The sequence below is a fragment of the Gobius niger genome, assembly GCF_951799975.1.
Source record: "Gobius niger genome assembly, chromosome: 18".
In the NCBI taxonomy this organism is placed as follows: domain Eukaryota; kingdom Metazoa; phylum Chordata; class Actinopteri; order Gobiiformes; family Gobiidae; genus Gobius; species Gobius niger.
Window position 1 is genome coordinate 12,196,666 of NC_136869.1, and position 26,941 is coordinate 12,223,606.

General features: G+C 41.1%; 1 protein-coding gene and 2 long non-coding RNA genes across 3 annotated transcripts; all 3 read right to left on the reverse strand.

Annotated features, from left to right (window-relative positions):
* Window positions 1–4,346: 4,346 nt before the first annotated feature.
* Window positions 4,347–6,333, reverse strand: LOC306977637. Its single transcript, XR_013793851.1, has 4 exons — window positions 6,224–6,333; window positions 6,051–6,135; window positions 5,932–5,971; window positions 4,347–4,665 (listed from the first exon to the last, which is right to left on the reverse strand). It is a non-coding gene; the product is annotated as an uncharacterized lncRNA (long non-coding RNA).
* A 42-nt stretch (window positions 6,334–6,375) lies between these two features.
* LOC306977411 lies at window positions 6,376–9,056 on the reverse strand. The gene is made up of 3 exons (XR_013793833.1): window positions 9,007–9,056; window positions 8,369–8,752; window positions 6,376–6,614 (listed from the first exon to the last, which is right to left on the reverse strand). It is a non-coding gene; the product is annotated as an uncharacterized lncRNA (long non-coding RNA).
* A 3,313-nt stretch (window positions 9,057–12,369) lies between these two features.
* On the reverse strand, window positions 12,370–25,427 carry LOC306977899 (B-cell receptor CD22-like; the record flags this gene model as incomplete). The annotated part of the gene is made up of 9 exons (XM_079576338.1): window positions 12,370–12,440; window positions 16,177–16,213; window positions 16,326–16,416; window positions 16,612–16,872; window positions 17,583–17,900; window positions 18,478–18,738; window positions 18,808–19,110; window positions 19,557–19,726; window positions 25,261–25,427. 9 exons carry the CDS (start codon window positions 25,425–25,427, stop codon window positions 12,390–12,392), a joined length of 1,659 nt encoding a protein of 552 aa, XP_079432464.1. The 3' UTR covers window positions 12,370–12,389.
* Between the last annotated feature and the right edge of the window lie 1,514 nt (window positions 25,428–26,941).

Below are 26,941 nucleotides of genomic sequence, written 5' to 3' on the forward strand. Positions count from 1 at the left end.
TTTCACATTTTATTTTCCCCTAGATACATATTTTAAAGGTGAAGAGATGTAGAGGTGAAACGGCCCTGTGCTGGTCGCCTCCTGGCTGCGAGGTTTTTAAGGTTCTCCCCAACGCGCGTCTCCACAAAACCAGTCCAGTATTGTGCTTGTGCTCCTTTGACCAATACTTTTATTTCCACACACAACACAGGATGTCCACATGACACGGTAAGAAATAGTTTACCTTTAAACCAGCAGCACCTGGGCCCCTTTTGTAGGGAAATGTGACATTCAAACAAGTACATCAGCGCCCCCTACCGGCTGGGAGAAAGGTACATTTTGGCTCCTACACATAATATGATCCTTTTTTTATGTAAGGAATACAGTGGGAGAAATAACACAGTTAACATCACAAGAATTGGTTAACAGTGTCCGCTGAAACTAATACCACCTAAACAATTACATGTTATCATATTTTTATTGGTCATAGCATGTAAACATTCTCAGGAAAGGGAGGAATAAGTAAGTGAACCAGGAATCTCGCTGAACTGCGACAGTTTTGTAAAGAGGATGGTCTAAGATTGTCTACAAAAGAAGGATCAGCCAGATATCCAAGGGTTCACTTACTTTTTCCACACTGTTGTGAATGTCTCAGTTTTTTCTGCAAAATATCTGGATTATCTTGACTTTCCCATTGAAAAATTGTCCAGGCCCTGAGGCAGCAAAACAGCCCCGCGCTATGATTCTCCCTGCACCAGACTTCACAGTCGGGATAGGGTTTTGATGTTGCTGTGCTGTTCCATTTTTCCTCTAAAACAGACACCGTTTACTCATTCTTATCACATTGACCACATTTATGACCAATTTAGGCAGCAATTTGAGAAATTCCAAACGGTGTGCTCACTTTTTCCTCCCACTGTATCCAAAACGTGAAAATATGACAAAAAGCTTGATTGTGTGTTTAATAGTCATGAGTTGCCAATGACCTGATTATCTTACATGAAGCTTTTAAAAGGGACTATACGGAGTTTAAAATGTATGAGTCCAGACCTGTTCACCACAACTGCCTCTAAAATCCTGCACTGTCGCTCAAAAAGGTGTTAATTCGGGTCCAAAGTGCCTTCATGCACGAGCTTAATATAGAAGCTGCAGTTACACGAATGACCTGAGGTGGCAGTAGTGAGTATAAAACAGACAACTTGAATCTAGTCCCTTTGTTATTTCAAGCAAAAATCTGCCAGTTTGGGCAGAAAATTGCATTTACAGTAAAACAAATATCACCAAACTGATAGAAAATATGGCTTGAAATAAGATGTTGGAAATAACTTTTTGCAAGCTCAAATTAAGCTTCTCAAAATTGTAAAAAGTTTCATTTCAATTGGAGGAGAAATGCACACTGTTATCGGTTCACACACAGTAAAAAAGAAGCCTCTCAGTAAAGCTATGTTATTTCTGCATGTGTGAATCTAAAATATGCAGGCTCTACTGAAACACACTTTATTTTTTGCCAGAGAACACAGTCAGTGTCAGATATCGGTCTACAACATTGTCCAGTTCTGGAGGTAACGTTAAGCTGCTCTTAATTGACGATGCAACAGCCACAGGACTGAATTTTCGGACACTTTTCCACACAAATGCTGCAACCAAAGGTCAGGAGATAGATTTATTTGCACCATAGCGAGATCAGCCTGGCTTAAAGTGCCTTGGACAGCGATAAATAGTGTCTTATATCCTTCAAATGTTTACTGGCTGTAGCCCAAAGACCAACACCATTTTAAAGCAGTATGGAATCCGCTTTGTTTTGTTTTTTATGAGTTTGAGACCCAAAATGAAATATGATGAATATTTATAAGTTAATTTTTAAAGTGAAGTTAAATCAGGGCCAAACTATTACTATCACATAATCCTTTTTTTATGAATGTGATTGAACTGTGTAATTTTAGCTGATGTTTACATGAAAATACGTGAAATGTTGGACCAATAAATGCAACTGAGATTAGATTTTTCTTCTTCTTCTTTTTTTTTTTTTTTTACAAACTGTACGCCAAAGTTTTATTTACTGTGCAATGAATAAAAGTATCATGTTTGAACACAACATCCTGTTTGTTCTTGGCAATAGACTTGAGTCAGAATTGAGTCAGTGTGTGTTGCAGTGACAAATATTTGATACTTCCTGCATGGATCAGCTCTGTACAACCTGCTGAAGTTATTCTGAGTTTGCACATGCACAGACCTTGAACACACAACGATCTTGAAGCTAAAACAAGACGGAAAGTGTGAGTGCAATGATGGAAATATCCTTTGAGAAACCACATTTAAAAGAAAGGAGAAGCCCATTATTGATGCAACAGCTGGTGTTCTCCTTTCTGTAAGTATTATTGAAAGTAAACCAATGAAATTAAATATATGTAGACCAGATTTTCTTAGAGGCTAGTACAAGTAAAACGTAGTGACCCAAACAATTACTCAAGTATAAGCAAAAAGAAGAAGTTACTTGAATACTGTGAGTAACTGAGCGGAAAAAGTCAGATTTATTTTCCATGACGCCATAAAGAAAAACAGAAAAACTAAATAATTCTGTAGAACAAGTACCACGAGACAACATCTACTTCAAAATAAAGCATTTTCCACTGAAATATTTACTCACGGGGGAAAAAGTAAGAACTATTTTCACTCAAGTAAGAGCACAGATACTTCATTATAATTTTACTCAAGTAGAAGTAAAAAGTAGCGTATGATAAAACTACTCTAAGACATAATTTCTTCAAAAACGTACGTACATGTACAGTGGGAGGAAGAAGTGAGGACACTGTTTGGAATTTCTTGCATTTCTGCCTAATTTGGTCTGAACAACAATGAGAAAACAGAGTCTGCTTAAACTAATACCACCCAAACAATTACATTTTATCATATCTTTATTGGCCATAGCATGCAAACACTCACAGGACAGCGTGGAATAAGTGAGTACACCCTTGGATTCAATTAAATCGCTATTTATCATACTGGGTCAGGCTGTGCAGTCATACTATCTCTGTCGTAGCCTTGACTGTGGTGCTCAGACTCTCAGCCACTGAATGTTTGCTTGTGTATCAGTCTGACACTTTGAGAGGGTATTTATCCCTTTTCTGTGGAAGCATAGACAGACTTGAATGGTAGGACTAGCGCACTGTCTCGAGTTCATGTCTCCGGGTCCCGCACCGATGGTAAATAAACTTCTCCTGTATAAGACATCTAGACTCCTGCCTATTCTTCATCTCATCCTCTCGAACACCATTGTTAATCCTCTAACACAGTGGTTCCCAGAGTGGGGTCCGAGGCCCCCTGGTGGGCCTCAGAGGCATTGCACGGCGACAGTAGCGCAGATGGTAGAGCGGGTTGTCTCATGATCGGAAGGTTGGGGGTTCGAATCCCACCTCCTGAAAGTGCACACTGTCGTTGTGTCCTTGGGCAAGACACTTCACCCACATTGCCCCCAGTGTCTGCGTACATTGGTGTATGAATGAGAGTATGAATGGGTGAGTGGATCCTTGCTGTAAAGCGCTTTGAGTGCCTAATATAGGTGGAAAAAGCGCTATATTTGAGACCATTTACCATTGCAGGGAGCCCCCAAAGCATGTCTGCAAACCAAGTACATTAAAGAATCATAAAAAGATATATTTTTAAAGGAAATGTACATTTATTTGCTACATTATGCTACTTCATATCAGTATTTAGCTTATAGTCATGGCTAAATGTTGCTTTTTATGTGAGTTGAGCTGTAAAATAATAATTAATTCCTCAGAATAGAGTAAAAATGTTATTATTGGGGGGCCTCCGAGAGGTTTTTTGGGGTCCATGACATCCTGGACTTTGGGAATAGCTGCTCTAACAACTTCAACCAGACTTTCCTGTAGCTGCAGATTAGACGTGCACGTCGACAACCAGGATGAATCTTGACATTTTATTGAAGAGGAAAAAAAGGTACAGGTACAGAAACTGACCTTACAGCGGCAGTCAAAATAAAGCCGAAAACACACAGACAAAAAAACAAAACAAAAAACAGCAACTTAGCTTAGAATAACAGTGCATAAATATATAATTCATAACTCATACAAAACACAATACATTCTTTCCTACAAACACAAAACTGTTGCAGTTCAGTGAGATTCAGTTCAGTCCGGTGTGAATGGCTTTCTCGAGGTCATGCCACAGCATCGATCAGGTTTAGGTCAGGCCACCTCTGCATACGGCTTCATCTTTACAGCTTTAATCACAATTCGTGCAAATTTACCAATACAATAATGAATGAGAGGTAACAAAAGGTATTCATGTGGTGTTCCCAGTCGGTCTGTGTGATTGGGCACATCATGTCAGTCACTTTGAGCATAATAGGAGAAGCTCATGGCTGCACTAATAATATATAACAGTCTCTCCAAATATAACTATTATTAATGTCTTAATATAATTTAAGGAAGTAGGTGGCAGTGATGTTGGCTTGGGCTATTTCTTGACTTGTGCGTAGATATCTGTCATCTCAGAAGCCTTTCTGTGGTTATTGTTTGATACTTGCACTTGTGAATACACGGTTTCATCCTGGGCGAGGTCGACTGGCTTAGACCTCGACTGGTTAAAGCTAATTTCTCCGTAGTGAAGGCCGTCCTCATTTTGGCCTTGTTCCAGCTGAATCGGATCCTCGATGGTTTGGACCTTTGGAAAAGGATTTGTAAAGATTGAAATAATATTTACATAATTACAGACAGGCTTAAATGAAATGTCAGTATTGTGGATAAAACCAGGCCAATTCACTCATTAAAAAGGAATAGTATTGAAGCTAAAACTATATAATCAGGACTTTATAGTTTCTTTACACATCGTCTGAGTACAAATATATTAATCTTTTTACTTCCTTTCTGTGTAGGGTGACCAGATTCTCCAACTTAAAAACTGGGACACAATTCAGAAATTTCTCGCTTGGGAATCAAATCTTTTCCCAAGCATTGAAGAGATGCTAGAGGTCTTTTTTTTATTGATTTAGACTAATAATTTTCAATTGAAGTGTTTTTTTGGGGGACTAATTTGGTTAATCTTTTAACCCATAAACCGAGCATATTTTCTCCAGTTTGGCTTTACCCAAATCTAAAAGCTCAATAAAAGCATCAAAATAGCAATGAAAACGAGGATGAAAATGCAACAAAAGAGCAACAAAAAATGTGCTGGAAAAGCAACACAAAAGTGGCAAAAACATGACAAAAAAGCAACAAAAAAATAAATCAAAAAGCAACAAAAGAGTGACAAAATACGTGCCAGAAACGCACCGAAAAAGCAATGAAAAAGTAACTAAAACTGTTTAAAACATTACAAATTAGTGACAAAAAAAGAGACGAAAACACGACAGAAAAAAAAGGAAAAGTGACCACAAAGTTATGATCACTTTTGATGATCTTAGCCACTGGAAAGCTTCTCAACTGCAGCTCTCCAGTTGAGGAGCTTTTAGATTTGGGTAAAGCCAAACTGGAGAAAATGCACTCGGTTCAGGCGGGGGGTAAGAGGTTAAAAACTGGAACAGATCCGGTGTAAAACTGGGACATATTAAAGGAACAGGTCACGGTTTTTACATACTGAGATATGTTCTTACCTGAGCTTAGACGAGTTGATGCGTACCTGTCTGGTCTTTGTACGTGTTGTTAGCATTTGGCCTCTCCTAACATAATCCTACAGCTCCAAACGGGGGTGAAGTTAGAAGCTACCACGCTCTTCCACGGGCACAAAGACCAGACAGGTACGCATCAACTCGTCTAAGCTCAGGTAAGAACATATCACAGTATGGCAAAACAGTGGCCTGTTCCTTTTAATGGTTTTGGAGAAATGTATTGGGACATGGGAGAAAGGAATCAAAACGGGGACGTCTGGTCGCCCTATTTTTGCGTTAGTTGTGCAACTTACTGCTGGGATAAATCAACACTATTTTCTTACCTGAACTGGCTGTAATTTTGGATGTCTGAATTTAACATGCCTGAAAAAGAAATATATAGTGTTGATATATATATACAACTATAACAAAGTATTTCATCATTATAATTATTGAAACTTGCCAAATAAAGACGATGCCACCGATTAATGCGACGAGAACAATGGCACCGACAGCTGAAAGCCACTTTGCAACATCACCTGCTTTACCTGAGAGAGACCAGAATACACTGTTATAGATGGACAATATAAGGATGGTGTCATTTTTCATATATTTTTAGTTGCCAGAGTGGGTTACCTGATTCTGTGGCTGGGGAAACAGGAAGAAACATGTTATAAACGAGGTCTATGTTGGAGATTATGTGAATTAACTATGCTTTTCTTACATGTCACACTGAGAGTGATAGTTGTTTTTGCTATGGCTGCTTTTCCACGATTCACGGGATACTCTGCAGAACAGGTGAGGTTGTATCCGTCGTGAGAAGACGTCAGGGAGAGTTTGTATGTGATTGTAGTGTTGAAAGTCCCGTCTTGGTTTTGCACTAGTCTGTGAACAGCGTCTTTGTCCAGGTCCCATGTGAGTTGAGGGCGGTCGCTTGGACAGGGAGTGACAGCTGAGCAGGTTATAGTCACCGCCTCGGCCTCTATCTGCTCACCAGAGACTTCTATCGACGGACTCCACGGAGAATCTGAGGAAATACGTCAAAAATGAAAGCTGTCCTGGTTTTACATTGACCAGTGGTTCTCAAACTGTGAAAAATGGGTGGCACGGGTGGTAGACCTGACTGGTACTGTACTGGGAGGGGGATGTCTCGAGCTCTCGACTTAACCTCTTAACCCCCACCTTAACTGAGCACATTTTCATCTAGTTCGGCTCTATCTAAAATCTAAAAGCTTCTTGAAATCAGTGTTAAAATATAGGGACGAAAATGAGACGAAAATGAGACGAAAGCGAGGATGAAAAAGTCACAAAAACCCAACAAAAAAGTCACAAAAAAGGATAGAAAATGGAGCAAAAAAGACACAAAGGAACAAAAGAAAAGAAATGAAAAAGTGATGAAAAAGCCACAAAAAAGTGAAGAAAAAGTGATGAAAAAGTGACAAAAAGGTGATGAAAAAGTGACAAAAAGGCAAAGAAAAAGTGATGAAAAAGAAACAAAAAGGTAAAGAAAAAGTGACAAAAAGGTAAAGAAAAAGTGATGAAAAAGTGACAAAAAGGTAAAGAAAAAGTGATGAAAAAGTGACAAAAAGGTGATGAAAAAGTGACAAAAAGGTAAAGAAAAAGTGACAAAAAGGTAAAGAAAAAGTAATGAAAAAGTGACAAAAAGGTAAAGAAAAAGTGACAAAAAGGTAAAGAAAAAGTAATGAAAAAGTGACAAAAAGGTAAAGAAAAAGTGATGAAAAAGTGACAAAAAGGTGATGAAAAGGTGAAGAAAAAGTGACAAAAGGGTGATGAAAAAATGAAGAAAAAGTGACGAAAAAGTGACAAAAAGGTAAAGAAAAAGTGATGAAAAAGTGACAAAAAGGTAAAGAAAAAGTGACAAAAAGGTAAAGAAAAAGTGATGAAAAAGTGACAAAAAGGTGATGAAAAAATGAAGAAAAAGGGACGAAAAAGGGACAAAAAGGTAAAGAAAAAGTGATGAAAAAGTGTCAAAAAGGTGATGAAAAGGGGAAGAAAAAGTGACAAAAAGGTGATGAAAAGGTGAAGGAAAAGTGAAGAAAAATTAACAAAAAATTAGGAAAAAGTAATGAAAAAGTGACAAAAATATTGCAAAAAAGTGAGAAAAACGCAAGAAAGATCCTTCTAGATCAGTTGTGTAAGTCTTAGCTTTCAAATGAGGCGCTACACTGACCTATAGGCTGTAACTTTTTAGATTTGGGTAAAGCTGAACTGGAGAAAATGCACTCGGTTAAGGGGTTAATAGGTTAAAGCAGCCAGTTTGAGATTGAAACAATAAGTTATGTCCTCATCCAGATCCATTCTTTGATCACCCACTGAAAAATAGCCTTTTGAGGGCATGTTTTTAATGATGACCTTTAATACTTTTTTTTCCCATCTTGGGTAATTGTCCTAGAGCTAGTTTCGTCATGCCTATGTCCAAATGTGGTGAAGTGTTATAAGTCGACTTTTACTTCTCCTTTCCTCACCCAGAAATGGCAGCGTTTCTTCAGATTCCACCACAACATCCCCACTTCTGGTTGGTTGATATAAACATAAAGACCTTTAAGTGATTTCTTCCCATATTAGTTAATTTTCCCGCACATTCTATCAATCATTCTATTCAATCTTAAGCATCACTGTCCTTGTCCAAGATGTTCTTTAGATTTGTTTGCATTAAAGTGATAAAATGATAACAGCAGCATCGGCCATTTGTTTGGATTTATCTACTATGTCTCATCTTAATGCCCTCATTAATAATGTAGAAACAATGATCTGTCTTACCTCTTATTGTAATATTAATGGGATCACAGGACGCAGTTGACTTGAAGTCTCCGTCCTCCACTCTGAAGAAGTATTTCTCTGTGTAATCTGTCTTTAAATCACTGAACACAGTGGTGCAGTTTCTCTTGTTGACGTCTCCAATAATCTCCATTGGAAAGTTGATTAGTGATGTCCTGCTCCGATTAAAAACAACAAATTTGGAAAATGGTTTTCCAAACTGGCTCTTATTTTTGATCCACACGGCGCCGCTTTCCAAACCGGGGAAGTCAAATCCTTCTGCGACTCTGAAGTAACACGGGATCTGTAAACAGGAGCCACTCAGACCCTCCAGGTTCAGAGGAGTGATGGATATGCCGGGATTATGTTGACAAGCACTCGCCACAGCTGTAAAAACAATGTGTTTTTAATAACTGACCTGCTGCTCAAGAACCACACGCACCCTTTTCAACATGACTTTCAGGGCGAAAGAACAAAGTATCAAGTCACATGCATGTTCTCTCTGTGTTTGTAGGTCTTAGATTTCAAATGAGGCGTTACACTGGCCTATACGCTGTAAGCTCCAGTCAAGACGCTTTAAATTTGGGTAAAGCTGGAGAAATGTGCTCTGTTAAGGAGTCGAATATATTTGTAAAACTCACCCAACAGAAATAAGACACAGAGTCCATCAGTGTTGTCCATTGCAGTGTTGATAGAGTCGTGTGCTCTCTATACGAGCTGATCTGAGCCTAAAGAAAGAAGAAAGCTGAAAACCAGCTCGTCTCTTCCCTTTTTGTTTGTTTGGTGAGCAACCTCAAAAAAAAATCTGCTGATGGCAGGCACTGGGCTTCCTCTTCATGAAGTTGTTCTCATTTTCTTACCATTTCTGTGATTAGTCGCCTGTGGAGTAAAAGTAGAAGCAAGCGTACTAGCAGGTCACTTTTGCCAGGAAATAATACTGTGTATAGTCAAAAATACAGTTTCAAGTGCACAGTAAAGCAAAGTCATAGACCTACACAGGGGCGGAATGGGACGGAAAAACAGCCCTGGACTCTGACCAGCCTGGCCCAAATTAGCGTAATCGTGCACTTCCACAAATACATATTTTAACCTTTTACCACCAGCCCTAACAATAACGAGTGCATTTTCCCCAGTTTCGGCTTTTTATTGTTATTTTTTTGATTGGTATCATCAGCAAAAAGAGCGGGGAAGGTGGTCGTAGAAACAGAAGCAAAATCATTCATATAAATAAATAATAATGGTCCCAAAATTGAACCTTGTGGTACACCATACTCCACGGAATTCCTTTTAGATTCATGTTTTTTTATACAGGGCTTTACCCGAATCTAAAAGCTTCTCGACTGGAGAGCAACAATGTAACGCCTTTTTTGAAAGACCTACAAAGGTGATGGAAACTTTTCGTCATGTCGCCACATTTTTGTCATATTTTTGTTGTTTTATTAATGATGATATTAATCATGTTTTGGTTGACTTTTCATCCTCTTTTGGTCGCTCTTTTGTCGCTTTTAGATTTGGGTAAAGCTCGGTTGAGGCGGGACCGGTGGCCCTAGAGCCGGTGGCCCTTCTGTGCTCTTCCAGAATGGACATATGGCCAGTCCGCCCCTGGACCTACAAGATGCAGCTTATCTGTCATTGAATATAGATCCTTATAAACAAATTCACAGTGACACAATACACTCAGAGTTCAGGATGTTTATTCATCAACTACTTTTATATTTGACATAAGATAAGAAAAAAACATTGTGCAGAATACTTATAATGCAGTACAACTTAACTAGCCTGTACAAACTAGGATCTCAAGTCAACATCAACTGACACAACAATGATTACAGTTCTACTTCAATTGTGTGCTTGCCCTTAGGCTGCGCTATTGCATATCTCTCGGAAGCGCCAGCTTCCCGCCCTGAGAGGATCAAAGAACTGACCGCTCCAATCATACTTGGGGTCCACTCACCCCTGACCCCTATAAAAGGGGGACTCTCCCTTCAACCGTCTCCTTTTTCTCTCAGCTTTGCTCTGAACAGAATTCAACTTCAAGAATTGACGAAGAATGACTCACCGCACTCCTTCGCTTGAAACCCCGTCGCCCTCCGGCGTCAAGCAGCGGGTTTGCGGGTCCTGCTCGCGGGGGATCAGCACGCTAGCTGCTTCCTCTGCCTGGGCCGGCGCCACTCTGCAGATGACGGTTCCTGTGCCGCTTGCATCGCGCTCCCTCGGGAGGAGCGCGAGCGTCGCCGCGCCCTTTTGGCCCCTGCCTCCCAAGAGTTATCCGATCAGGAATCGGATACTTCGAGCGGGGATTTCCCGGCTCCAGCCTCCCCGGTGCGGGAACGGAGCCCGCCGCCGGTCTCCCCGGCGTGGGAGCGGAGCCCGCCGCCGGTCTCCCCGGCGCGGGAGCGGAGCCCGCCGCCTCCGCCTGTCCCGAGAAGGGACTGGGCTGCGGACGATGAAGATGATCAGCAGCGCTTGTTTGATGAGGACGCACTCTCTCTTTTCTCCGAGGAGATGCAGCCGCGGGAGCGTTACCCCATGGATCGTCTCCCGGGCCTCATCACTTCAGCTGCGGCTCGTATGGAGCTGACGATGCCTCCGCAGCCCCCAGCTCCAGCGTCGGATCTGTTCCGGGACCTGTTTGGCAACACCCGCGGCAGGCAGCGACCGGTGGTCGTTGCCCCTCGCGTGGATTCCCTCCTCCACTACGCTATGCGTGACTGGGGCAGTCCGTACTCTGCCCGCACTCCGGCACTAGCGTACGGTGTGTACGCCACTGTGGAAGGATGGGGCCAGCCGAAGAGCGTCCCCGCCATCGAGGACGGGATTAGAATGTCCCTTCTCCCGTCCTCTTCTCTCTGGCCCGGCGGTAGAGTGGACCTTCCCTCAGAGCGGGATAGGTTCACAGCTTCCATTCTTAACCGCTGTAACGCTAACGCTGCACAGGTCGTGGCGTTAGCTAACAATATGGCCTTGCTCACCGCCTCTCTGGACAAGCTCATCCGCGGTCGTGACCAGCTGTCCCGCGAAGAGTTCGAGGAGGCGGAGACCACCATGGCGGGTGGGAGAGACGCTTCTGAGCTCCTGTTTTTCCTGCATGGTTGGTTCAATGCCAGGCGCTCTTGGGAGAGGCGCCCTGGCCGAACTGGCCAATATCTTTTCCTCGGGTGGCCGGCGCTCTTGGGAGAGGCGGCTTCGGCCACCCTTGTTATCAGGGGTGAGTCTGCACTAGCGCTCTTGGGAGAGGCGGCTCGTGCAGGCGTCCTCTGATTGTCTTTTTCCGGGGTGAGGCGCTCTGGCGTTGTTAACGGCTATCGGCTGCCCCTCACCCTGCCCGTGAGCCCCTGCTACCTAGGGAGCGTTGAGCCGCTCCCTGGGATGCATAGAGTTGCCACGGGCCTGCTCCAATCATGCGAGACCATGCCTGCTGGGAGTACATTGGTCGGCCACGGCTGCGCGTTGCTTTATGCAATAGCGCAGCCTAAGGGCAAGCACACAATTGAAGTAGAAATCTAAGTTACCTATGTAACTATAGTTCTACGAAATGTGTGCGCCGCCCTTAGCTACGGGCCCAGCAGGCACGACCTCTCTTCGATGGCTGAGTTCAAAGGAGACGATTGAAGGGAGAGTCCCCCTTTTATAGGGGTCAGGGGTGAGTGGGACCCCAAGTATGATTGGAGCGGTCAGTTCTTTGATCCTCTCAGGGCGGGAAGCTGGCGCTTCCGAGAGATATGCAATAGCGCAGCCTAAGGGCGGCGCACACATTTCGTAGAACTATAGTTACATAGGTAACTTAGATTTCTGGCTTTCTTGTGGCACAGCCGGCTGACTGGCGACCCGACATACGCCAGTGAGACCATGACACTTCCGTATTAAAACACATTGCTCTAAATGAAACACATAAGTTCGCTGCCCATAGCTGAATCAAAGCCTTAGTAATATATTCAATCAGGCATAGGCCTATTAACAGAAACTCCAGTAAAAATAGATTTGCAAATACTACTAACACATGGAGGCACTACAGTTTGCAAGTTCAGTGCTGCACAGCTTCCATGACTCGGTTTCCATCTGTCTGCTCTGGCCTCTGTGTAAAAACAGATTGATGAGCTATAAAGAAACTGAACACAACAAACAAAGTGTCAGAATGAAAACTCACCTGCTCTGCTTTCTTGCCATAAGTAGCTCTGAACCAACTGAAAGTAAATAACAGCAATGGTTACTATTAAAGGAGGATAAAAATGACGTAATTGGAAAGAAATGTGAAAATAAAAGAATGACTGGAGAAGGTCGTCAATAAACACAACATATTTCATGAAATCTTTCAGCCTCACCATTCGAAAATGACCAGAGAGCCGTAGAGCAGAATAATCTCACAGAGCTTCACTATGTTGTATGAACCAAATGAGAAACTGGATCCATCCTCTGTCAAAATGAGCCCAGTGTTAGTGATTAGTGTCAAGGAAATAGAATAAACTAATTTTCCAATATTCCTAAAATAGTCGCAGCAATAGCAAGTAGCAACAATTCTATTTCTTTTGTACAGTTAAAAAGCGTAAGCCTAAGAGTGCTTCTGAAATATCTCTGTCTGCTTATCCGTTTTGGCCATGACTTTGCAGCATTTGACATACCAGATATTTGCAAGCGGATGATTGGTGATAATTCCTTCCTGACTCCATTTGAGGCCACACAGTAAAAGTCTCCGTCTTCAGTGAAGTTAAAGTTATAAGTGTCTCCTTCACTGACAGAGACTGGTCCCTGTGAGCTGTGTCTGAACCAGGTGAACTTCTGGACTGGAGGCTTGGCTCTGCTGGAGCAGCTCAGTGTCACTGACTGACCTGTGGACAGTGTCCCGGACGGACTGACCCGCACTGAGGTGTCTTTAGGACCATCTGAGGACACACAGGCAGCGTTAGAGCAGTGGCATCAACACAACAGACTGGCTCCAGTGGTTCACTCACATGTGACACTGAGAGTGATGTTACTGTCTGACATTTTTTCCCCTTCACTCACTGGATACACAGCAGAGCATTTGATCTTTAGTCCATCATGGGAGTCAGTCAGAGTGATGTTCAGTTTGGTTTTAGTGACAATGGTCCCGTCAGGGTTTCTCTCTGTGATATTGGTCTCTGTGATGCCAGAAGTGCCTTGGTGGAGGTTCCATGTGAGCTGAGGAGGGGCGTGGGGACAGGGAGTGACAGCGGAGCAGGTAATCGTCAACACCTCTGTCTCGGTCTGTTCACCAGAGACTTTTATTGAAGGGCTCCAGGGAGAATCTGCACAATTATTGAAAACATTATTGCAAGTAATAATCATTTAACAGGAGTAACTGTAAACCATTTACCATTTACAGTTCCAACTTCCTCTAAATGTCACAGTATTACAAAATTAAACAATTAAAACTCTTACCTTTCACTGTTATTTGAAGACGTTCACAAGCAGCTGAGGTCAGATAAGGTCCGTTTTCAATCCTGAAGAAGTATAAGTCTGAATACGCTGTGATTAAACTTGAAAACAAAGTCGTGCAGTCCTTCTTTGTCAGGTCTCCAGTGATGTTCATTGGATAAATGTTGTTCGGGAGACTGCTGTTAAAGATCACATTTTCTTGATTTGGGCCAAAATTGTGATCTTTTTTAATCCAGACTCCAACAACTGATTTAGAAACATCAAAATCTGATTCAGGGTTAGGGGTAAAGGTGCATGGGATTTGTACACATGATCCACTTAGAGCTTCAAGACGTCCTGGTGTTGTTACATACAAATGTGCACTGCAGGCGTCTAAAGCACCTAGAAAACATATTTACAAATCAGTAAAACAAACTTTACAGTAAGGCTGCATATTCAATCAGTTACAATTAGCAAAAATCAGACAGATATTTTTTTTCTGTTGCAAAATTTCTCCCGCAAACAAAATAAGAGGATATTATATTCTTGTCATTATTACCTCTAAAAGCATGTGATTGTATTAATTCATCAGTTCATATTTCCGTCTTCTCACATAAATGCTCCCGGACATGTTTAGATGTTAAAAGCTCCCTGTGGATCTTGACTTCATCTTTATAAGGTGAACACTGGCATCAGTAGCTTACCGGGACAAAGCTGTAACATCAGTATCACTTGAGTTAATATGCTCACACACGGCGCTGCCATGATCCTTCTCAACATCTGCTAAAACACAAATCAGCACAACAATAAACGTTGATCATTTAAATATTAACTTCACAAATAACTGTGAACTTACCCACAGAAGAAAACCATCTACAGGATCCTCACAGCTGTGCAATTTGAACTTATAAGAGACAAGCTTCCTCTTTACACTTGAGGGGGCTGAACCACAAAATGCTAAATTTGTGTTAATGAGAATCCAAACTCCTATAGTTCCTGCACAAAATGTCTATGATAACTAACTAGTGCACGATATGAATTTGTATAACTTTAAAATGTATGGTACAATTACAAAATATACCAAAAATAACCTCCTTGCATAGAATAATGTGTAGGAAAAAGATTGATCTTTGTTTCCATTCAAACAACTCTCCATCAACATTAACTTAAACACAAATGTAGTTCAAATTGAAGAGTTGTTTTTGGCCCTAATATCATCTAATAATTTTCATGCAGATCTCTTACCGTAGAAGCCGATGTACTGTGGTAAAGCCGGGAGTTGCTGAACGAATAAAGTTTCAGCTGTTGCTCTGAGCTTCCACATTTCATCAGTACTTCTCCCATGAGGTTAAATTATCTTCCACAATAACACTCATTGGCCACGTTTTCACAACATGTATATGAATAATAAGACACTGATAGATCGCATTGTCCGAGGTCATTTTAAACCTTTTAGTCAATATTTGGATTGAACATGTTTACCTCAAGCGAACACACAAATACAATCATGCCTTAGTGTTTCTATAATGTGACCGCCTTTAACTCTGTGGTGAAGATTACAGCCTTCTGACAGTTTTTGTTTCATGTGGACAGACCCAGTAACTGCAGAGATACTATCAATACATGACCATGAACCAGGTTAAAAACAGCTGCAATTCTGGCGACTCTAAGGCACATTCACATTCTAGGCGACTCTTCACCTTAATATCTACACTGCCTGAAAGAAAAAAAAACTCATTTATTCATCAACTACATTTGTATTTGACATAAGAGATGAATGTGCAGCACAATAAAGAAAACAGGTAAATGCAGCTTAACTTTCCCCGGGTTCCAGACAAACATTTTGGGACGGTTGAACCTTTGATGCACAAGAATAGATCTTGAGAAAACCTTTTAATCCACAAGGGAAATGACTCAGTTGCTGCAGCTCCAATAAAATATCTTAAAGCATTAGAAGCAGGTGTTCCACAAACACAGGGTCAATGCCAAGGCCTTTGTTCCCCATTTCAATCCTTCTACTATAACCAAACATTATACATTATAAATATCATTTGCCAAAGAAATTAGCATTAGCAAAAAATATAATATAACAACTATGTTTAGCTCTGTACTTGTACTACTTATATGACAAGGACTTTATTTATTAATACAGAAATTCATTTTACATTAAAACACATTGCTCTACAGTCATATGAGAGAGCACATAGTAAGCTGCCCATAGCTGAATATAAGCTTTAGTAAAACAATAAATCAAGGCACGTATTTAAAGACACTCCAGTATACTAAGATTTGCAAGTTCAGTGCTGCACAATTGTGACTTAACTTTGAGCTTCCACGACTCGGTTTCCATCTGTCTGCTCTGACCTCTGTGTAAAAACACATTGATGAGTTATAAAGAGACTGAACACAACAAACAAAGCGGCATAATGAAAACTCACCTGCTTTGGTTTCTTGCCATAAGTAGCTCTGAACCAGCTGAAAGCAAATAACAGAATGATTGGAGAAGGTATTCAATAAACACAGACATTACATAGAAAATATATTTTATTTCCATTTAGTCAACATTCATGAAATCTTTCAGCCTCACCATTCGAAAATGACCAGAGAGCCGTAGAGCAGAATAATCTCACAGAGCTTCACTATGTTGTACGAACCAAATGAGAAACTGGATCCATCCTCTGACAAAATGAGCACAGTGTTAGTGATTAGTGTCAAGGAAATAGAATAAACTCATTTTCCAATATTCCTAAAATAGTCGGGCAACAACTCTTGTATTTATTTTGTACAGTTAAAAAGCAGAAGCCTAAGAGTGCTGCTGAAATATCTCTGTCTGCTTATCCGTTTTGGCCATGACTTTGCAGCATTTGACATACCAGATATTTGCAAGCGGATGATTGGTGATAATTCCTTCCCGACTCCATTTGAGGCCACACAGTAAAAGTCTCCATCTTCAGTGAGGCTGAAGTTATAAGTGTCTCCTTCACTGACAGAGACTGGTCCCTGTGAGCTGTTTCTGAACCAGGTGAAGTTCAGGACGGGAGGCTTGGCTCTGCTGGAGCAGCTCAGTGTCACTGACTGACCTGTGGACAGTGTCCCGGATGGACTGACCCGCACTGAGGTGTCTTTAGGTCCATCTGAGGACACACAGGCAGCGTTAGAGCAGTGGCATCAACACAACAGACTGGCTCCTGGAATCTTTATTTATAAAGCGCTTTTCATACCGAAAGGTATCACAAAGTGCTTTACAGATTATAACATTTAAAACAATGCGCCTGGCACACCCTCCCATATATATCATATATTAGGATTAAATAAATTGTTTTCAGTTAAAAGCTAAGCTAAAAAGGTGGGTCTTGAGCCTGCTCTTAAAAACTTGAACGTTCTCTGCAGCCCTGAGCTCCTCCTCAGGGCGTTCCAGAGGCGAGGGCCGTAATACTGGAAAGACGCCTCGCCATAAGTCTTTTTGTTGACTTTAGGAATAACTAGGAGACCCCTGCCGGAGGAGCGAAGGGGCCGTGAAGGTTCGTAAGGTAAGAAAGCAGGGCATTACAGTAGTCGATACAACTGGTGATAAAAGTGTCTCCGTATTGGCCCGAGAGAGAATGGGGCGGACTCTGGCTATGTTCTTTAGATCTTTGTGATATTCTTAATGTGTGGAATAAAAGTCAGCTCAGAGTCAAAAATCACACCGAGGTTCTTCAACTGTGAGGAAGGATTAATAGAGAGTGACTGTAGTTTGGGTAAAAGTTTCTCTCTCTGGGCCTCAGGGCCGATAATTAACATTTCGGTTTTGTCCTGGTTCAGCTGGATCAACACAACAGACTGGCTCCAGTGGTTCACTCACATGTGACACTGAGAGTGATGTTACCGTCTGACATTTTGTCGACTCCTCCACTCACTGGATACACAGCAGAGCATTTGATCATTTTTCCATCATGGGAGTCAGTCAGAGTGATGTTTAGTTTGGTTTTAGTGATAATCGTCCCATCCAGGTTTTTCTCTGTAATAACGATCTCTGTGATGTTGGAAGTGCCTTGGTGGAGGTCCCATATGAGTTGAGGAGGGGAGCGGGGACACGGAGTGACAGCGGAGCAGGTTATCGTTATGATCTCTGTCTCGGTCTGTTCACCAGAGACTTTTATTGAAGGGCTTCCAGGGGCGTCTGAGGAGAAAAACATGTCAACAATCTAAATAGCTTGAAGGTTGTTAGTTGTCTTTGTCACTGACTGTAAGTCATAGCTTTGACACAAGTGTATAGTACTTTAAAAGATACATCAGTGAAGCGAGAATCAATGTTTAGATTATTTTTTCCTATATCAATATTAGCCACAGGAGTATAAACAGAAATGTTTATTAAAGGCAATTTAAGCATTGAGATGATCTGGGATATACATTTAATTATGTATTTTTTTCCACATGCATTTCAATTCATATAACTTATGATTAAATGCTCAAATAAAACAGTTATTTTAATACATATTGAATATAGTTATACCCTTCACAGGAATGATCAAGGTGTATGGAAAGGAGAACTCGTTACTAGATATAAAACGGACACAGCGTTTTAGCGTCAGAAAAATAGTGCCTCACCTCACTTCACGCATCATAAAGAATTACTTGCACATACGTGAATGAAACAGATTTGTTAAAAGTGTTTTCAAGTGCAAACATATTATAATTTGCTGTAGCTCTCGAAAAGTCAATCTAGCAAATATAACTCCACCTCTCAGTGAACTTACCTGTTATTCTCAGAAGAATGTCTTGAGATGAATCATTGCTGAGAGGATTTGAGGCCACACAGTAATAGTCTCCTCCATCACAGATACTAAAGTTATAAGTGTCTCCTTCACTGACAGAGACTGGTCCCTGTGAGCTGCGTCTGAACCAGGTGAACTTTTGGACTGGAGGCTTGGCTCTGCTGGAGCAGCTCAGTGTCACTGACTGACCTGTGGACAGTGTCCCGGACGGACTGACCCGCACTGAGGTGTCTTTAGGACCATCTGAGGACACACAGGCAGCGTTAGAGCAGTGGCATCAACACAACAGACTGGCTCCAGTGGTTCACTCACATGTGACACTGAGAGTGATGTTACTGTCTGACATTTTGTCCACTCCTCCTCTCACTGGATACACAGCAGAGCATTTGATCATTAGTCCATCATGGGAGTCAGTCAGAGTGATGTTCAGTTTGGTTTTAGTGACAATGGTCCCGTCTGGGTTGGTCTCTGTGGTGTCAGAAGTGCCTTGGTGGAGGTCCCATGTGAGCTGAGGAGGGGCGTGGGCACAGGGAGTGACAGCGGAGCAGGTTATCGTCACCACCTCTGCTTCAGTTTGTTCACCAGAGACTTTTATTGAAGGGCTCCAGGGAGAATCTGTGAAAGTCAAACAGTATTAAAGCCTCTAATATGTTATTAACAAAATATAATGGCAGAAACTCTCAGCAGACTTGTGAGTTACAACTGGGATCACGGGGATGTAACAATATATTATAACAAGCATGCCAACAATCACTACATTTGCAGCCAGTTAAAAAAAAAACATTTGGGAAAGGACCTAATGTGTTTACTTTATATTGACTATCTGTAGTCTAAGTAAAGCATCTATGGAGATGAGCTGGTCAGGTCTGAGGATATAACCTCTCACAATGTTTTACACCAAATCAAAAACACCTGTAATGAAATGAATAGCCGTGTACATATATTTTTTCAATGAATAGGGTAAATTGAATTCGCTAGAACAACCTCTGAACAGGGCTAAGGCTCATGCGAGTCTATGTTTCCAAAATCCCCTGTACCGTGAACCATTGAAACCAGCTTACCTCTGACTCTTATTTGAAGATACGAACATCTAGCTGTTGCTTCATTTGGTCCGTTCTCTATTCTGAAGTAATACTTGTCCTCATAGTGCTTGGTTAAATTATGGAACGTTGTGGTGCAGTCTCTGTTCATCAGGTTCCCAGTGATGTCCATGGGGTAAGACTTGTTGCCACTGACAGAAATCACATTAGCTGCATTTGGATCATATGCAGGAGTGTTTTTAGACCAAATGCCAGTGAAGGGTTTTGTATTGTCCATTGTCATGAGTGTAGTGTATGTGCACGGTATATTCAGACAGGATCCACTCAGAGCTTCCATTGGACTCAGTGTATTGATAGTCACATCGTCAAAACACTCCGCCAATGCATAATCTGAAAAAACATACAAAACAATCATAGATAGATAAAGATACAGCGGGAACCATATAATTACATACACTTTATAAAAAACAGATTTTTTTCTCACTGTCTGACATGAAACCAGAAATCACTTTTTGTTTTGTTTTTTCTAGGTCAATTGGAATTTATAAAAAAAAAAAAATTGTCAAATGCCAGAAGAATGAGAGATAGAGTTTTCTTCAACCCCTTTTCGAGCTATACCTATGCTGGGAGAGGCTAAATGCTAACGTCTTTCGGCTACTTGCATGACTGAGCGCACGCACAAAGACCAGACAGCTACACATCAACTCATCTGAGCTCAGGTAAGAGCATTATCTCAGTTTGTAAAAACGGTGACCTATTAAAGCTTGGGCGCAGATGGGTCTTCTAAATGGACAAATACCCAAAGCATACTGCCAGACTGGTTACAAAGTGGCTTAAGTCAATGTTTTGAAGTGGTAATCAACAGTCCTGATCTCAGTCCAGTTGAAAAAGTATGGGCAGAGCTGAAAAGGCATGTGCACGCATGGAGGCCGACAGATCTGGCTCAGTTCCACCAGTTCTATTTGGACAAATGGACCAAAATTCCACCCAAATATTGTGAAAAGCTTGTGGAATGAAATCCAAAATGATTGACCCAAGTTATACAGTTTAAAGGAATAGGCCACCGTTTTTACATACTGAGATATGCTCTTACCTCACTTTAGCCGAGTTAATATATCCCCGTCTGGTCTTTGTCCGTGCGCTCTGTCACGCAAACGGAGCACATACGCAGCCTCTCCCACATGTCATATCCGCGCAGTAACTCCTAAAGGTTATTGACGGAAGTGAGCGGGGGAAGTCTTTAGGAGTTACTGCGCGGACGTTTTGCTCCTCGTATCATTACGCCTCACAATATAGTCACCCTTTTTATTTGCTTATAAAATCGACATGCTACATTTCTGTGTAAATATACTTCGCATGAAAACACTTCACGTAACTTTATTTAAATAGGGAACACGTGGAAGAGCTTGGTAGCTTCTATCGTGCGCTTTTTTGGAGCTATGTGACATGTGGGAGAGGCTGCGTATGTGCTCCGTTTGCCTGGCAGAGCGCACGGACAAAGACCAGACGGGGATATATTAACTCGGCTAAAGTGAGATAAGAGCATATCTCACTATGTAAAAACGGTGGCCTATTCCTTTAAAGGCAATGCTACCAAATATTAATGAAATGTATGTAAGTGTTTGTAAAAAGTAATAAAAGATTAAGTAGACATTTCTGTCTCTCATTCTTCTGACATTTGACAAATAGACATTTTTTTATTTTTATTTTTTTATTCTAAATGACCTAAAAAAAATAGTTAATTAGGTCATTTATTCTAAATGACCTAAAAAAAATAGTTAATTCTGGTTTCATGTGAAACAGTGAGAAAAAAATGCAAATGTGTCTTTTTATAAAGTGTATGTAAACATATGGTTCACACTGTCGATGTGGTCGTTATACGGAGTATTTTCACAAATACCAATGGCCTTTCTGTTTTTTATAGACACATAACTTAGATAAAGTAATAATAGTTTTGACTCGTTATTTATCTGACACAATCACTATAACAAGAATCTTGCTTTTCTTTTGCAACCATGAGTTCTTTGTCGAAATTAAAGACACCACAGAAACAAAACGCATTAACATTTACCTTTTTTCCAAACCCCCAAAAAAATGGAAACAGAAAAGAGTCAGTACAATATAATACAATGCTCACCTGAACAAAGCAGCAAAATGAATATTATTTGATAAACCAGATTTCCAGGTGCCATGATGTCCCAGATCTGTAAGAAAAACAACCAATCACTTTACTGGTGATGGTGGAGACTGGCAACCAGAACAAGTCCTCACAGCTTTTGTGTTTGTGTATTTGAGAGCAATAAACAGCAGCTTCCTCTTGAAGAGACGGCCCTCAAAACTTGTTTTTTACCTGATAAAAGCAACTGGTCATGAACAACTATCCATCTCACAGACTCATCAAACCACACAGTTTCAACAAAGATGAGAAGGTGTTGCAATGGATTTGGCCTAAAAAAAACTTGGTTAACAAACTCCCACAGTCATCGCGGTTTATTCTGTTTTTCAGTCGTATTTTTCATCAGGTATTTAGACTTTTTCAATGGGAGATACATATATCTTTGAATAAAGAACATTTGTGAAGCCATTTGTTTGTTGTTCTTGTATGGGGGACCAAAAATGTCAAAATAATAAATTAATACATATATTGTTGAATAATTATTAAAATATCACTGCAAACATTGAAATAAAAAAAATAAAAAATAATAATAATAATGCATTGGTTTTATATAGCGCTTTTCTGGACACTCAAAGACGCTTTACATTGCATTATTCATTCACTCCATACTCGGTGGTGGTAAGCTACTATTGTAGCCACAGCTGCCCTGGGGTAGACTGACGGAAGAGAGGCATCCAGTCTGCGCCATCGGCCCCTCCGACCACCACCAACCACTCACTCACTCACTACATTCGCTAGGCTTCCTGGTGTTACTAAACGGTCTCCCATCCAAGTACCGACCAGGCCCTTCCCTGCTTAGCTTCCAAGGTCTGACGGGATTGGGCATAGCATAGGCGGTATGACGGTAAAATATTCTATTTTAATCAACATCCTATTTTTGGGTTTACATAAACAAATAAAGTCCTTTTTTTGCTGCCTAAATGCTATACCAAAAATCTATATAATAGTTATTAAACATCTGTTTCATTAATATAAAATAAAAATAATAAAGACATATAATCAATTTCTGTCGGCATATATTCATTCTTTAATTTATTTATACATTTATTTATCAATGTATTTATTTATTTCCACTTTTATTTTTAGTCACTTTATTTTTTACAGTAAAAAATATATACAACAGTTATTAAACATCTGTTTTATTAATATAAAATAAAAATTATAAAAACATATAATTGTTTTCTGTCTTCATTTATTTATTCTTTCTTCTATTTATACATGTATTTATTAATGCATTTATTTATTTAAACTTTTATCTCAGTCAACGATTTATTTTTACACCCTACATTAATCTTTACTTGATTTCTCTCACCTCATGCAAATTAAGGGGGCGGGCTCGCTACAGTCATTGGTTAATCCTAGAAGTCATGCCAGGGCACAGGTCTAACTCTCTCAAGTCCGTCCCCTCATTTGCATGAGGTGACAGAAATCAAATAAAGAATAATATTGAGTGTGAAAAAAAAAGCGGCTAAAGATAAAAGTGGAAATAAATAAATACATTAATTAATAAATAAAGAAAGAAAATGAATTAAAGATTCATATGCAAACAGAATTAACTATCTGTCTTTTATTATTTATTTTAACAAAAAAAGAGACGTTTAATACATTTTATATATATTTTTACTCCAGCATTTAAACAGCACACACAGTTTGTGGTGATACCGCATTTTAATAATTAGTCATATTAATTAATTAATTATTTCGGCAGTTTTGGTCACCCGCAGTTTTGGTCACCCATAGCAGTGTGTGTGAATTTGAGCAACAGCAGTTTCCTCTTGGAGAGAGAAGTTGTTATGTTATGTACTGATGTCATAAACAGACAACACTGAAATTGATTAAATAAAAAGGTGAAGTTATGGTGCGCAAAAAGGAACTCGAACACTAGCCGCTGTTCTCCATCCAGCCAGCTACTCTTATCAATACTATCAATACTCACTCTAGTTGAAAAAAGTTACTCCATGGGCTCTCACTATGGAGCTTTATTTATTTAACCAATTCCAAGGAGATTAGGGGTCTAATTTCCAGGAGAGTCCTGGAAACGGAGGGGGAGCCTGGTGTAGGCTACTTGGCTTCTCATAAAGGAAACCCTGTGTCTGGTCGGTTTAAACCTACTAGACACGGGGAGAACTTGCCAAATCCAGAGAGAAAGGCCACGTTCAACTCGGGATCAAAATGGTAACTGGTCTCAACTTATATTGCGCTTTTCTATTTCTATCTTCATCAGACCCAAACTTCATCAAGGTCACCCATCCACTCTCTCATTCATACACCAATGTACGCAGACACTGGAGGCAAAGTGGGTGAAGTGTCTTGCCCAAGGACACAACAACAGTGTGCATTTTCAGGAGCTGGGATTTCAAACCCCCGGCCCTCTGATCATGAACTGTGCCACTGTCGTCCGAGAATAGATTTGTAAGTGTTGGCAGCAAGTTAATATATAAAAGAGTCAATAATAATTTAATTTGCCTATTTAAGATGGGTAATGGCCGAAAGGACAAGATTGCGAAAACAAGCGGCTGAAATGAGATTCCTTCGCAGGGTGGCTGGCCGCACCCGTCGAGATCAGGTGAGGAGCTCAGTTACCTGGAGGAGCTCGGGGTTGAGTTGCTGCTCCTTCACATCGAAAGGAGCAGCTGAGGTGGTTAGGGCATCTGTTTCAGGTGTCTCCTGGTCGCCTCGCGCGGGAGGTGTTCCAGGCATGTCCTATTGGGACAAGGTCTCGTGGAAGGCCCAGGACACGCTGGTAGGACTATGTCTCCGAGCTGGCCTGGTGTCGCCTCGGGGTCCCCCCAGAACAGCTGGAGGAGGTCTGCATGGATCGTGAAGTCTGGGCATCTCTGCGACCCGGCCCCTGATAAAGCGGAAGAAAATGGATGGATGGATATTTAAAATGGTGCACAATTCCTTGGAGATATCAGGATTTTCATATTATTTGTGTTTAAATTACGTCCCCACTTGAACTTTTTTGGTCAAATCAATCAATTTATTCAATCACTTCAGTTGTTGTTGTTGTTGTTGTTGTTGTTGTTGTTGTTGTTGTTGTTGTTGTTGTTGTTGTTGTTGTTGTTGTTGTTGTTGTTGTTGTTGTTGTAATGATAGTTCTGCACCTCATGAGTGTATAACTATTGCCTAAATAAAAATGAAACAGGCCAGCTGGTAAAAATTAATTAACACGCGCCTGCCTCAAAGGTGAGTCACGGGGCAGCTGCTGGGCTTCCGTAGGACCAAGTCCAAAAGTACTATGGCAACAAGCTAGCTAACTGTCAGTATATGTGTGGGACATTACCATGGATTTGGTACAACTCGTTTGCTCTGATGTCGGGAGGTTCCTCGGCTTTTTACGTTTGCTGCTTTTACTTTACGAAGGCTCTGGCTTTGCGCGTTTCCTCCTGCTCTACTTAAGCGCAGAAAGTCTGGGAAAGTTTGTCCTTTATGGGCGCTTCACTCCGAGCTTCCTCTTCAAAGGCGCACTCTGCTTCGGCACCCTCGGGTCCCTGTGGACGCTCTCGACATGGGTTTTGTATTGTCTATACGCCCTGGTGTACTTACTCGTACAGATAATGATTGTTGTCGTGGTTATATCGGTGATAGCCTTTGCGTACATGAATCCGGAGGACACGCGCAGGGTGGTTTCGCTTTCTGTTTCTCGGATACTTCACAAACTGGGGCGCTATGTGGCTCAGGGGCTTCCCTCCGCTGATCTCTTTGGACGCCATGTAATCCAACCTCTGCAAAGGATGATGCACGAACTTTGGCTGCAGATAATGGACTCAGTGTTGACTTTATCCACACAGCAGCAGCAGGCGCCGCCCCAGCAGCAGCAGCAGCAGCAGCAGTGGAGGAGGCCAGACACCCCGTCGTCACCGCCGTCAACCAGACCAGTCTCAGAACAAGAGGAGAGGTGCGTGATCTGCCAGGACCAGCCCAAAACCGTGCTCCTGCTCCCCTGCAGACACCTCTGTCTTTGCGGAGGCTGTAAAGACTTCATGCTGGGACAAGGTGGCACCTATCAGAGCTGCCCACTGTGTCGGAGGGGCATCCACAGCACCATCGATGTGTTTATCTGAACATGGATATACTTAAAAAACTTTACCTATCCTGAACTTTGTGACTGATTTAGAAGCGGGACCAATAATTACACACTGATATTTTTGCACATGTTTATTTCTTGTGTCTCGGTCTGAATGAGACAGATTAAAATGGAATCATTTTCTATATCAGCCTGTTTACATTACAATTTGTGTAATTCTATGTAGCCTACACTCTTTTCTTGTTCTGTAAAGCACTTTAGATTACTTTATGTAGGCTACAAACTGTGCTCCATGAACTTGCCCTAACTGCTAATCAGGTAAACATTATGTAACTAATTTAAACAGACGAGATAAGTGCAACAGAGAAAACACTCAGCTCTTAAAGTGATAGTCTGTAAGATTAAATGTTTTACGAATTTAATAGATTGTATCTACTTGACCGCCTGGGTGTGAAATTTGAGGTAACATTAAGTAAAATTAGATAATATTTTTTTCTTAAGTTACTCCTTTCACTGATTTCAGCAACTAATCTCAATCCCTGGGATACCACTTTGACCAATGAGACGAGCTTTTTCTGTGAACCAGCCTGTCAGGTCCAATCAGGAGGGAGGAGGTTGGAGGAGCTTGATCGTTTACTTTTGGAAATTCTGTTCCTGCTCGCTTTCATTTTGCAAACTAGGGGTGGCTTTCTGGTTAAGGTGGGGAGGAATTTGATTGTTTACTTTCAGATTTCACTTTATCTCTCCTCACTTTGCAAACTTACAGATGATCACTTTAAGTCGTGACTCTGGGCAGCCTGAGGGAGTGTTTGGAATTCCCCATACAAGCAAAGTGCAAGCAGACAGATAGGATTTTCATCCGCTCATTTGGCTAAAAATAATGGTAGTAAAACGTAGCATACACTTGATTAGTTTATACTGAGTAGTTCAGTGTCTCATGGATTGTATGTGGCAAATACTTAAACAGGAAGTAGACATGCAGACTTCAATCCAAGAAATGCGTTTGTTCAAAAATCAAACCTCCTCACTGAGAATTGACCACTCCTCTGCAAATTACGTTGTATTATCTCTGCTGTTATAGTCACCCTATCCCCACATTGGTGACATTTGAATGCTGTTAGAAGCAGGTAGGAATCACCTTTATTCATTTTTTCCAGTTTCAACATCACATATATCCATCCATTTTCTTCCACTTTTCCG